The sequence below is a fragment of the Anopheles gambiae genome, chromosome 2 (assembly GCF_943734735.2).
Source record: "Anopheles gambiae chromosome 2, idAnoGambNW_F1_1, whole genome shotgun sequence".
NCBI classification, from domain to species: Eukaryota; Metazoa; Arthropoda; class Insecta; order Diptera; family Culicidae; genus Anopheles; species Anopheles gambiae.
The window spans coordinates 3,443,369-3,455,407 of record NC_064601.1 but is presented as its reverse complement, the minus strand read 5'-3'; the positions used below and the strand labels follow the sequence as shown (position 1 = coordinate 3,455,407).

The 12,039-nt window shown below is 43.8% G+C and overlaps 1 protein-coding gene across 14 annotated transcripts in view; it reads left to right on the top strand.

Annotated features, from left to right (window-relative positions):
• LOC1281824 (ataxin-2 homolog) overlaps nucleotides 1–11,181 on the top strand; it is a 56,414-nt gene extending 45,233 nt beyond the window's left edge. For 5 of the 14 annotated variants that reach the window (XM_061649273.1, XM_061649274.1, XM_061649272.1 and 2 more), the window contains 7 exons: nucleotides 3,799–4,075; nucleotides 4,156–5,238; nucleotides 5,315–5,464; nucleotides 5,539–6,074; nucleotides 6,183–6,388; nucleotides 6,465–6,577; nucleotides 6,746–11,181. In XM_061649273.1, the coding sequence (XP_061505257.1) occupies nucleotides 3,799–4,075; nucleotides 4,156–5,238; nucleotides 5,315–5,464; nucleotides 5,539–6,074; nucleotides 6,183–6,388; nucleotides 6,465–6,577; nucleotides 6,746–6,814 (2,434 nt within the window). In that variant the 3' untranslated portion in view covers nucleotides 6,815–11,181. The remainder of the gene's footprint in view (nucleotides 1–3,798; nucleotides 4,076–4,155; nucleotides 5,239–5,314; nucleotides 5,465–5,538; nucleotides 6,075–6,182; nucleotides 6,389–6,464; nucleotides 6,578–6,745) is intronic. The other 9 variants (XM_061649283.1, XM_061649282.1, XM_061649281.1 and 6 more) reach the window with 6 other exon arrangements.
• The last annotated feature ends 858 nt before the right edge of the window (nucleotides 11,182–12,039 follow it).

Genomic DNA, 12,039 nt, shown 5'->3' with positions numbered 1-12,039 from the left:
GGCACCATGTGAAGTAAACGGTGTATGGCAAACCATCTCAGACCGGCACATTATGCATGGAAACGCAGCATGCAGCATCATGTATTTGGTTCATTATTTCAATAGAATCTGTGTCGTCCTGTCAATCTAATGATAGTTGTACAAATAAGGCTACATTTCATACAAGAAAATGTCTAATTTTTAAATCAGTCTCAATTCTAATTGCGTTGTAGTATGCTTAAAAGCTTTCACAAACAATTTACCTCTTTAATGTTTTTGAAATATTTTATATCTACTTCATGTTCTTCACGGGCTATTTGAGGGTTAAAAAAGAGTGTTTGTAGCTGTAGTCATTTTATTGTTACTAACATATTCAAAGTAAAATATTGCTTTATTGAAACTACGAATTAAATAAACTAATATTTTCGTTGTTTCATGCCACCTCTTGAACATGAAGGCTTTAAAAATTGCATGAAATCGTACTGATGTCTGAGCAAATTGACCTCTCCACACTGCGCCATTACCCCTGTTGTCCGTTAACTTACCCACACCTTGACGACGTTGATACCATTCCTCACATATCGGTGGCCCGAGTGGCATTTGCAATCGATTCGAAGCTGCATTGTGCATACATTTGACTCTATTGCACATACCGCTGCACGGAAAACATCTAGAACAGCGCAACAAGAACTCACAAATCGACTCCCTGGGTGGGGTAAATGTGTTTAATCAAAATACCAACTCTTCATACCTGCAACTGTCCTGTCCTCATATGAAATTTCGAAAAAAACCCACCTGCAAGTTCTCTCTCTCGCTCTCTCTCTCTCTCGTTCCTTACTCTACTTTTGCAAATACAATTAAAAAAAAAACACGTTTTAAATAACGATCAGTGTTGGTACCACTATTAGCATTATTCAATAGCATTTATCATTACTGCTACCACTAGTACTACTATACTTCTGTTTTTTTTTAATCTTTGATCAACTTAATTGCATATTTCTGTAACAATTAAATATTGTAAACGCTGCTAGTTATACAAGTGTTGGCTGTTAGGTTTCGTTTGTGAAAAGTGTTTATGTTTCGTTGAACGGAGAAATACTTTCAACCTTTTTTCGATTCTCAGAACAATAAAAATATTCTGTAAATTCTATCAGTTGGCCGTATTATTCGATGTGATAGTTACTAAATTTAAAACAAAGATTTATTTTTTCTCCATTTTGTGTAGATTTTTTTCCCTATTTCTCGATGCAATTTTGGTGTAATGTTTTGGCACCGTGCTTTATTTTTGTCCAAATTTTTAATTCTTTCTTTCACAAATTTCGGAATACTTTTCCCAGAAAACTGTTGAAGTTCAAGTTTAGAGTTTTAAAAATCTAATGCTACCAAATGTACTGCATAAGAGCATCCCAAATTGCAGCACGTGCCATCTCCACCGCCTCGTTTCCGTTCGTTTACTGTTCGTTAGAGAATGAGCTAATTCCTTCCATTGACAGCAGTCGAGATAATACTGTTTGCACTGATGTTTTGTATCATGCTATGCATTCTGAAACACGATCCCCCTCCCTAATTTACCCATCTAGACAATGTGATGTGTTTTTGTACATGTGCCTGGGGCGAGCCTCTTGTAATATGTTGGTGGTTTGTTGCGATATCGGGGAGACACGCCGCTTCAGTTGCATAGAGATTATGATTAACCTTTCTTTTGTTATACATTTTGTAACTATGATTATGTCCGGATGCATCCAACACTTTCCCACCCCGTTTGTTCTTATCAAGCTGCAGCGCACTAACACCTTCAAACTGCAGGTGGGGGGGAAGAGGGTAGAAGAGAACAAATTACGCTAGTTGTGTTTCGTGTTTTTCATTTGCGATCTTTACGTTAATGTGTTGCATTGTTGCCTGTCCACACGACGATAACAATGCGTAAGAGTGCGTACGATGCTATTTGTATTGGTTTGAGAGTTAAAAATACTAAAGAGGGATCGGATTGGATTGGATAGCTGTTGTGGTTGAAGAGCGTGTGCCATTTGTGATATAAAACCTTTATCTGTTGCACAAATTTCCTAGAGCCAGCCTAGTTATGACATGACATACAAAGTACTGTGTTTACTTGTTTTGTTTGTTTGTTTTACTTTACTGGATTATACTGCTAATGGTCGGTATTTGTTGTGCTCGTTTGTTTCATTTAGTAGACCGTTTTTTCGGGTTTTGGTTTACTGTTTCATGCTCCCATTCAATGTTCGACTCCTTCCAATTAGTCTTTTGAGTTCCTAAATTTACGTGTTTTGCTTAGCATGTGTTATTGGGGATTGTAATACAGAAATTCGAATACAGGGGCGGTCCCGTCATGGGTTCGAGCCCAGAATGGGGACCGTCCCCCTGTAGCAAGGATTGACTATCCGGCTATGTGGTAATGAATTAAGTCTCGAAAGCCTGTATAGGCTGGCATGCCCGCGTAGGACGTTACGCCAAATAGAAGAAGAATACAGAAATTGAAAGAAATGTATTACAACAAACGCACCTTGGATAAAATCAATGGAGCAATGAAACGTTAAACCAAAACAATGTCAATTACACTCCAGTTCCAGACCACAGTTTTGTTTACTTTCTTCGTTTTTTTCCTCGTTCCCTTCTCCTATCTACTGCTCTTACTTTTTAATTTACCCGCGCGTTGATTGTGCAGACAAAACCCCCGTGTTCATGTACTTTATATCACAAATAGCTTTTTTTGATTAATAATTTACCGCAACCGCCCATGGTTTTGCCCGAGAGTTTCCGTTGTGGTTTTCGTTTTTCTCTCCTCATACCCGCGTATAACAAATCTCTTCTATATATACGTAGACAGCAAGTGCAGTGCATTGTGTATTGTGTTATCATTTGTAAAAGTGCAAGACACTCTCACACATACACACACACACGCGCACACACAGTCGTACACGCGTACACGTACTACATAAGCTTACCGTAATTGTAATTGTAAATTATATCATTTTAATTAATACATAATTGTTTTTGATTTTTTCTTCCGCATGCTTTTTGTCCTTTGTGGTAAATTTATTGCAAATATCAAACTGAACTGATCTTCAAAATCCAAACAAATATATTAAAAAAACCAAACTGATATGTACAACCTGCCACCACCACCAACCATCACCACTACAACCTTACCACCAAATATTTAAAAAAATATAATAATAACCCTACCTGCGTGTACTACCTCTCTACTACTAATACTACCTATTGCTACCCTCATCTTCAACCCCACCGAAATGATGCAACCCATCCAATATACTGCTACCGAATGTGTGAACCCGATCATCCCACTCCTGGTCCTGGCAACCCCCGAATCGCTACTATACACACACACACCTTACCTTATGACCGTGGAAAATGCGTGTTTTGTCTTCTCTGTATCACCGTTATCAACATTGCTGCTCGTGCTAATGCGAACAACAACAACAACAACTATTATTACTTACTGCCTGGTTACGTTTCTTGAAACTGGTTGCAAAACTCGCTTTAATTTTGTAACTTCTTTACTCTTGTAAAAATATTACGACCTTGGTTTTGTAATCGTTACATTGTTGTGCTTCATTAACCCTCAATGCACCTGTTGACCTTGTTTTACCTTAAATGTTGGTTATCTTCATTGTATCGGTGGTGTACTGCTACTACTACTACTACTACTACTACCAACTATGTTAAACACACAAACACATCCCTCTGGTCCCTCCGAATCCCGAATTTCCGAACAACCACAATCATTCCCCTCCTCCATGCCTCCATGGCTACCAAAAAAAAAACCCGCCCACCGCGCAGTGACAGCGGCAGTAGTCCGAAAGAGTCATCCTTCACCTACACCTCCAAGTCCCCGCCGGTGCAGTTGCATTCCCCTCCCATAGCGGGCCGCCCGACGGCGGCCACCATACTAATGCCTTACGGTGCTGCTGACGATGGTAGTATTAATAATAGATCTCAACAAATTCTTAGAGCCGGCCCGAGCCACATTGACCGACACCGGATCAATATGGGCGGTAATAGTATGCAGGAGCGCAACCGGCACACGATGAGTGCGTCCTCGATCGATCGCCATCTGGTGAGTTCCTCTATGCAACGGTGGTTTGGCCACTGCCGGCAAGTGTTTTTAATTGCTGCTCGTGTTTTGTGCGTTTACAGAATCACTTCGAGGGGCCATCCAACTCGACGCGCGGCGCGGATCTGCACGGTGGCGACGCACGCTCGGTCCTGTCGATGGACTCGATGCGCAACAGCCGCGACAACAACGGTGGCGCCCGCGAGCGCTTCAGCCCGCACTATCACCCCGGTGGTGGTAGTGGTGGTGGGGGTGGGAGCGGCGGCGGCAATGGTTCCGGACCAGCCGGTGGAAGCAATCAGGGCTCGTCGCCCCCGTACTGCCCGGTCGATGGGATCGGGGGCAACGGTGGCATCAAATCGGACAGCCCGTCGCGCAAGCGGCGGCGTGTTTCGTCCCGGCTGCCGAGCCAATCGCCGCCGGCCGCCATCTGGGAGCAGCGCCGTTCGCCCCGCAACGGTGGCGGCATGATGTCGCTGATGGGCACGAGCGGCGCTAATGGCGGTGGGAATGGGCAGGGCAGCAACGGTGGCTTGGGGAACCATGGCATGAACGGGCACCACAGCATGTCCCAGCAGCAGCAGCAGCAGCCGCAATCATCGCAAAGCGGTCAGCAGCAGCAGCTGGTACCGCCGCAACTGCACCACCGTGATCATCCGCAGCCGCATCATCATCACCCGATGCACCATCATCACCATCACTCGCAGCAGCAGCAGCAACAACAGCAACAGCAGCAGCAGTCTCATCATCACACGAACGGGGGAGGATCGCATCTGCACCCGAGCTCGGGCGGTGGTATGGCGGCAGCCGTCATATCGCAGCTTCAGTCGCACGCACACCATCCGCAGGGCAGTCCGCCGATCCGGCGGCCCCGCTTCCACCGTGATCAGCAATCGCAGCAGCAGCAGCAGCCTCAGCAGCAGCAACAGCAGCAGCCGCAGCAGCAGCAACGTCCCTGGGAGTCGCTGACGCAGGTGTTCCAGCAGGCTCCGGCCGCGCAGGCCCAACATCAACATCCGGCCTCCTCGCTGATGGTCGACATTAACCAGGTGCCGGTCAGTCTGCCGCTCGGCCATCACCACGAGCAGCTGTGGACGTATTCGGCCGGGCCGCACATTTCAATCTGCTCCGGGCACCCGGCCGCACCGCACTTGCCACCGTGTCAGGTGAGGGGACGGCAGCGCTCTCTGCTCTGGAGCTCTTTAACACCTTGACTAACACCACTGTCCGCACGTTTTGCAGGTCCATGGCGTGTACTCGCAACCGTTTGCACAGACCTGCGGTATTGGCGGGCATTTCGGGGGCTTTGCCTCGTCCGCTGGGCCGGCACTGGCCGTTCCGCATCCACCACCGCACCAAGCGCACTACCAGCATCCCCATCTGGCACAGCAGGTAAGTGAATGGGCGGGTGTCAGATTAGATTTCCTCATGTATTTACCTCACCTCTCATTTTCCCGCTTCCGTAGCGCACCGACGGCTTGACGCTGGACGGGTTGGAGCATGCCGGCGGGTCACCGTTGCACCTGTCGCCGCTCGCCACCCACGCGCACCATCTGCACGGTGCCTCGCCGCAGATGACGCAGCTGACCGCGGCGGCCCAACCGATCTACATTTCCACCGAGGTAAGTGCCGTGGGCAGTGAGGTGCCCCGAACGGGCGTCACACCCGCCGGAACACTGATCCCACTGATCGCGAACGTCCCGCAGGGTCGCAACTATGAGATACTGCACCGGACGGTTCGCCGGGCGATCACGGCACCGCGGCGCAACTTTGCCCGCTTCCACTGGCCCGGCCCACCCCCGCCGCCGCCGCCACCGCCGCCACCGGCGCACCATCAGCACCACCATCCGGGCCACCACCCGACGCATCACCATCGGCCCCACGCGCCACCACCGCCGGCCGCCCTGCAGGCCCATCCGCAGCCGCTCGGCCATCCGCAGCCGGCCCACGTCACGCTGTCGGCCACCACGTCCGCCTACTCGGGCATACTGCTGAACTTCCTGTAAGTGTGCGATAGGCAGCTGGCCATGCCGGCTAGGCCGGCGATCCTTTCCCGACCGCCCTCCCTTCCGCCCCGGAAGTATTCGCCGGACCGCTAACACTAACCCAGACCCGTCCGATGCCCTTTCAGAGCGATGTTCCCGCTGTCCTCGTACGGTCCGCCGGACCTGAACTCGCCGGACTCGAACGAGACGGAAAATTACGAAGCGCTGCTCAGCCTAGCCGAGCGTCTGGGCGAGGCGAAACCGCGCGGTCTGGCACGGCCCGAAATCGACCAACTGCCGAGCTACAAGTTCAACGCAGAAACTCACACCGGTAAGAAGGGCACACCGGTGATCAGGTGGATGACGTTGCTCACGTGCTTCTCTAACATGGATCCGTTCCGTTTTAGGTGATCAAACATCGTGCGTGGTTTGCATGTGTGATTTCGAGGCGCGTCAAATCCTGCGGGTGTTGCCCTGTTCGCACGAGTTCCATGCTAAATGCGTTGATAAGTGGTTGCGGGTAAGTATATACTGTAGGTGGTAAGAATGGGATAAATTCCCGTTTCTGTTCTACAGATGGCATCAGGACCTCAAAGTATTAATTGTATTTGCAATAGCTCCCAAAATTGCTTTAACCTTAGCGACATCGTCTCATAATAACTATGTTTCCCTCCCCTCCGTTTTACAGTCCAATCGCACGTGTCCAATATGCCGCGGCAACGCGTCGGAGTACTTCGAAAGCAGCGAGGAACAGTAATCATGAACACCGGCACAAACCGACGCAATCGAAAGCCATTCGGTAGGTGTGTATGTGTGCTAGCTTTCGTGGCCTGTGGCAAGTTGGTGTCTACTGCCGCGCGGAGGACGGTGTTGACGAGTTTAAACAAATCTACGTTGTCGTGTTTGTCACCTTTTGCAATATTCTACCAATCAGCGTCTCAGTAAACAAAAACTGCCTCATCAGGAACAGTCCCTGGCAGAGTATGCTTTACGTCTTTCACATTTAAATCGCGCTAGTGAAATCCACTGTAGTGTTTGCCACCCACCAACAGGCTGTTGCTTTTTATCTGGCCTCTTCTTGAGCGCAAAATCGCTAAAGTTTTCCTTTCCTCGATACAGATATGCGAATCTCAAGCAGCAGTAAGCTCACAAACACACATAAAAATATCTTACGAAAGCTTGTTAAGTGGTTTTGTGTAAGTTTTTGCTTTACTAACATCATTTGAATTGCTGCCACCTCAAAGTTACTAACGAGAACACTTTATAGAAGAGTTTTGCGAGTGAAAACAAGAGTCTGTTGCATGTGGTAACAGGAATAAATCTATGAGCTACATATGTGGATGTTTCCTTTCCAAATTAGGTTATTGTTTGTAGATGCTTTAGAAGAGTTTGCAAACGATATGGATAAGCGTGTCCTGCAATTAGGTTACAAATGGAATGGCAATAATACAACGGCAACAATGGCAGCGTTATGAATTCAATGTTATTCCTATGTTTTGCACCTGTTTTGCCAGCAGGAGAGAGGGAGTAAATTCAAACTGCGACGATTCAGCAAAAAACAAAAGTGCGCTAATTGCGAGCAGCAACCACAAGCATAATATTAAACTGCAAACAAAACAAAACAATGGTTATCCAAGCGAATAATCAGTGAAACCACGATAGAACCCGGAATGACAATGCAAACGCCATTTCGCAACCACCCAAGAGCAATAATTCGAAAACAACAAACAAAGCAACCAAGCTCAGTCAACGTATACAACACACAATTGTTTTCATATGCCATAATATAAGTAGCGAATGGGGAACGATATAATACTGCTAACTATGTATAGCATTACAAACATGCAACAATATTATTATGCAACAACCAAAAAAAAAGGGAAAAAAAACTCAAAAAGGAACATTTTTATTCCAATGTCCAATGGCGCGTTTGACAATGGCACTACGTCAACAGTACGGCAAGATTTGCTACAAAGTTTTAACACTTTTAACAAAAAGTCTATTACAGCACCTGACTATTGCTTTTTATCGGTATTGTTCTGTTTCAATGCGGTTGTTTTTTCTTCATCATACTTTAACGGTTTTTTGAGTAGTAGATCGCGTATCGTAACATTCTTACGTCTGTTTTCTTGCTTAACAAACAAACAACAAACAACTAGCCTAGTTAAGTTGCATTTTTTAAACACGATTTGTTGTTCGTTTAATCGACCGGATTACACGCACCACGGTAGAAGATGATTGTGTGCCATCACGGGTGGCCTCATAGGTTTATGTCTATATTTAGTGTGTAACCCATGTAAGCAAACGTTCAGCAGTCGGTTCGTGTAGCTGTTTGCATGGTTGTGGTTTTTATAGAATCAAAATAATTTTATACTTATCGAAATGCTTGATCAACGAATAACCTGTGTGTACACACCCCTCAAGTCGGTGAAATAGCAATGAACAGTAATGATTGTTAAAACATACGTAGGACCAATGCCATAATAGTCACGATACGATATAAGCAAATAGTATGACCACAAGAGCAAGTTAGAATCTTTTATCTTGTTTTTGTTTGTTTTATCACTAACAAATCTCGTAATGATCAATTTCAACCAGAGTTACCTTACACATATTGGTTTTGCCTCGATAGCATTTTACATTATAGCAATCGCTTAAGCTCTTTCTTCTACTATCGCCACCAACGTTATCTTTTGTGAAGGACCAACCCACGAACCTATAGTTTTGTCATACTTTTGTAATTTGTAAGGTCAGATTTTCATGCACTTTTCATCAGCGCTGTTCTGCTCTGCTGCTTATAATGCTTGTTTAACAATCGTTGCACGTGTACGGTCGAGACTAGGCAGAGAACTGGATATTCAAAATCATTCCATTAGGCAAACCATTAAGGCTTGTAAGTCACGCGGATTTGCGACAAACTTCTCATCAGAGGAGTATATTTTAAAAGTGGTGTTTTGTGTTGTTTCTCTTCATACCTTTTTTTTACTGATAATGCATTTTAAAGTTGCTGTGGAAATTCCTATCTTATTTTTTTGTTTCAATCTATTCTATAAGCACACCATTAGCCCATTTTTATCTCAGGACAAGTATCGTTTTTTATTTTTATTTTACAAAAGCACCAATGCTAGATTTGCAAGTACAGTTTTAGTTGGTATGATCGTGTGCACAGATTTGATTCGAATAACGGATGCAACAATCAGCAATCAACAAAACAGAAAAAGCTTTGAATCTTCCGTTCAGTTCCTGGGAGCTTCGATTTATGTTTCACTGGAGCGCTTTATGATCTCGAATGAATTGCATGCGCGCGCGTGCGTGTTTGTGTGTTATTAAACCGTTCGCAAGCAAACCTATACTATCTATCACGTAGGTTATTTTAATTTTAATAAACATGCACGCACACGCAGACAAACCGTGGCCCATCCCGACGAGGGCTGTGGTCGGTTAAGCAATCATCCCTTTTATTGCCTTTTCCATTAATCCATAAATGCCATTCAGCTTTATTAATATAGCAATGTTATAGTTGTTACGCGTTTAGTGATTAATTACTTGTTTCATTAAGTCATATCCTGCTCTTTTTTCAATGGTTTGTTTCGGGGTTTTAATGTTTATGTTTCTACAAATGTCCAGTGGTATGGCTAGCAATTGCATATCGTACATGTTTCTGCGTGTTTTTAAAATCATAATCCGATGTTTGTTGTTTGACATTGAACAGCCAACAGCAATAAAACCAACCTTTGTTGTATCCGAGAGATGTTACAGCAAAACGTAAATTGAAACCAATTTACACTCTCTTCCTCTCCCTCCAATTGCTCATTCGCTCCCGGTAGATTTTAGTTGTGTTCAATGTTGCGTTGCCGAATGCAACGAATGCGTAACAAACAAAACAAACATAAAGAAGAAAAAAAAAACGCTAAACCTATTGAATGTGATTTTGGTACAATATTAGCTTAGAGGAAATCGATAAATTGAAACGTTTTGTATGTAGTATGTGTGTGTGTGTGTGCATGTGTGGTAAAAAGGATAAAAAATATGTTTCTAAAAAAATCGTAAAACAAAATCCGTCATCCTGGCGCGTCGGTAGAAAAGTAGTTGCGGTGGCGTATGCATTAATGCGCAGGGAATAATACAAATACGAGCACTTTCCATAATCGACACAGCAGAACAGACCCCAGCACGTGTCGCGGATGGAAGTGACGATTGCAGGAAGCTAATTATATCTTAAATGATTATCAATAAGAAGACAAGTACATTTTAAAATGGGATCAATGGATAGGTTTAAAGAGAGAATCACGCTTATGATGCGCGCTTGTGATGGTTTTCGTATTTCAGTCTCTTTTTGTAGTGTTTTTTCTCTCCTTTCTTTCTTTCTTGTTTCACTTTGCAAACTTTCTACCGCTCCCTGTAGTTTGTAACACTAGCCTCTAATTACAAAAAAAAAAACCAAAACCCGGAAAAGTGCTATCTTTTCGGGATAGGAGCAAAAAAAACTCTCTCACATACACGGGCTTTTATTATAAGCCGCGCAGAATGTTTTTGGACAATATGTAAAACTAACTGTAACTTTCGTACGACACGGCACAAATTCTACTGCTATAGTAGCACCCACTGTTGTTGTAAAATCTCATCTCACCTATCGAAACCACACCACACCACACTATGCACGCTATGTTGTAATATCGCCTGTAACAGAACTGCCGTGAATGTGTAAAATCCGTGACCGTGTGAATGAGACCGCGTGTGTGAATGCGTACGATTATCAGGCCGCATTATCAGGCGACGCCGACAATCGTTTGTGTGTGTGTGCAAGGATATGCCGAATGAATGGGGTAATTATTAACAAAGAAGAAAAGTGTTTAAGTAAACAAAGTAACAGCAAAGCATTATTGTGTGCCCCTCCTACATTCTGGACTGATCTTTATATATATACATATGATAAAAACAAAAAAACAAAAGTACATATAAATATATATATATATACATTACGGTAAAGCAGACGTGTACAATGCAATGAAAAACAAACAAACAAAACGAACGAATAAAAAGAAAAGGGAACGCTCGAAAAGAGTATGCGTATTACCATATATCGAACCATTTTCCACCCCCAGCGCTAAAAAAAAAAGAAAAGAACAACAACATTCCACAGTATTGTCACTAACCCCTTTGAAGCCAAATAGCGAAAAATGCATGTAAACTTAAATTACACCAAATAATACAGAAACAAATGAGAGTGCAGCACACCACAGAGAGAGGGAGAGAGAGAGAGCAGTGTGAATGCCATCGCCATTCAGGTGGTGTACATTCTGAAATGGAAAAAAAATCAAACAAAATAACAAAAAAATAAACTAAACTATAGCAAAACTAAATGTGCGCAATTTTGCTGTAGCGTGTGTGTAGAGTGACGTGACTTTTAGTGGTTTCCATGTTGAATAATAAGAGAAAAAGCGAAGAAAAGAGAGAGAGAGAGATAGGAAGGAAGGGAAAAATAGTAACAAACAAAAACATAAGAAAATACATCCGCCCTGTTTAGTAGTCTTTAAAATGCCACTAGCCTTGGTTGTTGCAACAAAAGGCATAAGCGTGTGAAAACAAACAAAAAATGCAACAGAAACAAAATAGAATTTCCTGCATACAAAAGTCACAACCAAAAGAAACATATAAACCATCGGCTGCGTTCTAAATACACCCGTACACTCACACATTACCTTGTATCTTCCTTATATTTTAACAATGTTCAATATTCATTAGTAAATGGGTGACCGAAATCAATCACTGCTAAATAATAGACAGGGCAGGGACAGATGTGCATGAAAGTATAGAACAACAAACAAAAAAACAGGAAATTTTAAACAATGCATTAAAAACAAACATACAAAATCCCAACCATACGCAAACCACTAACAAAAGTGCACCCGGGGACGTAAAGGGTTAAAACAAGGCCAGAATTTCAACGTAACACATAGAGAGAGACAAAACAAAATTAAA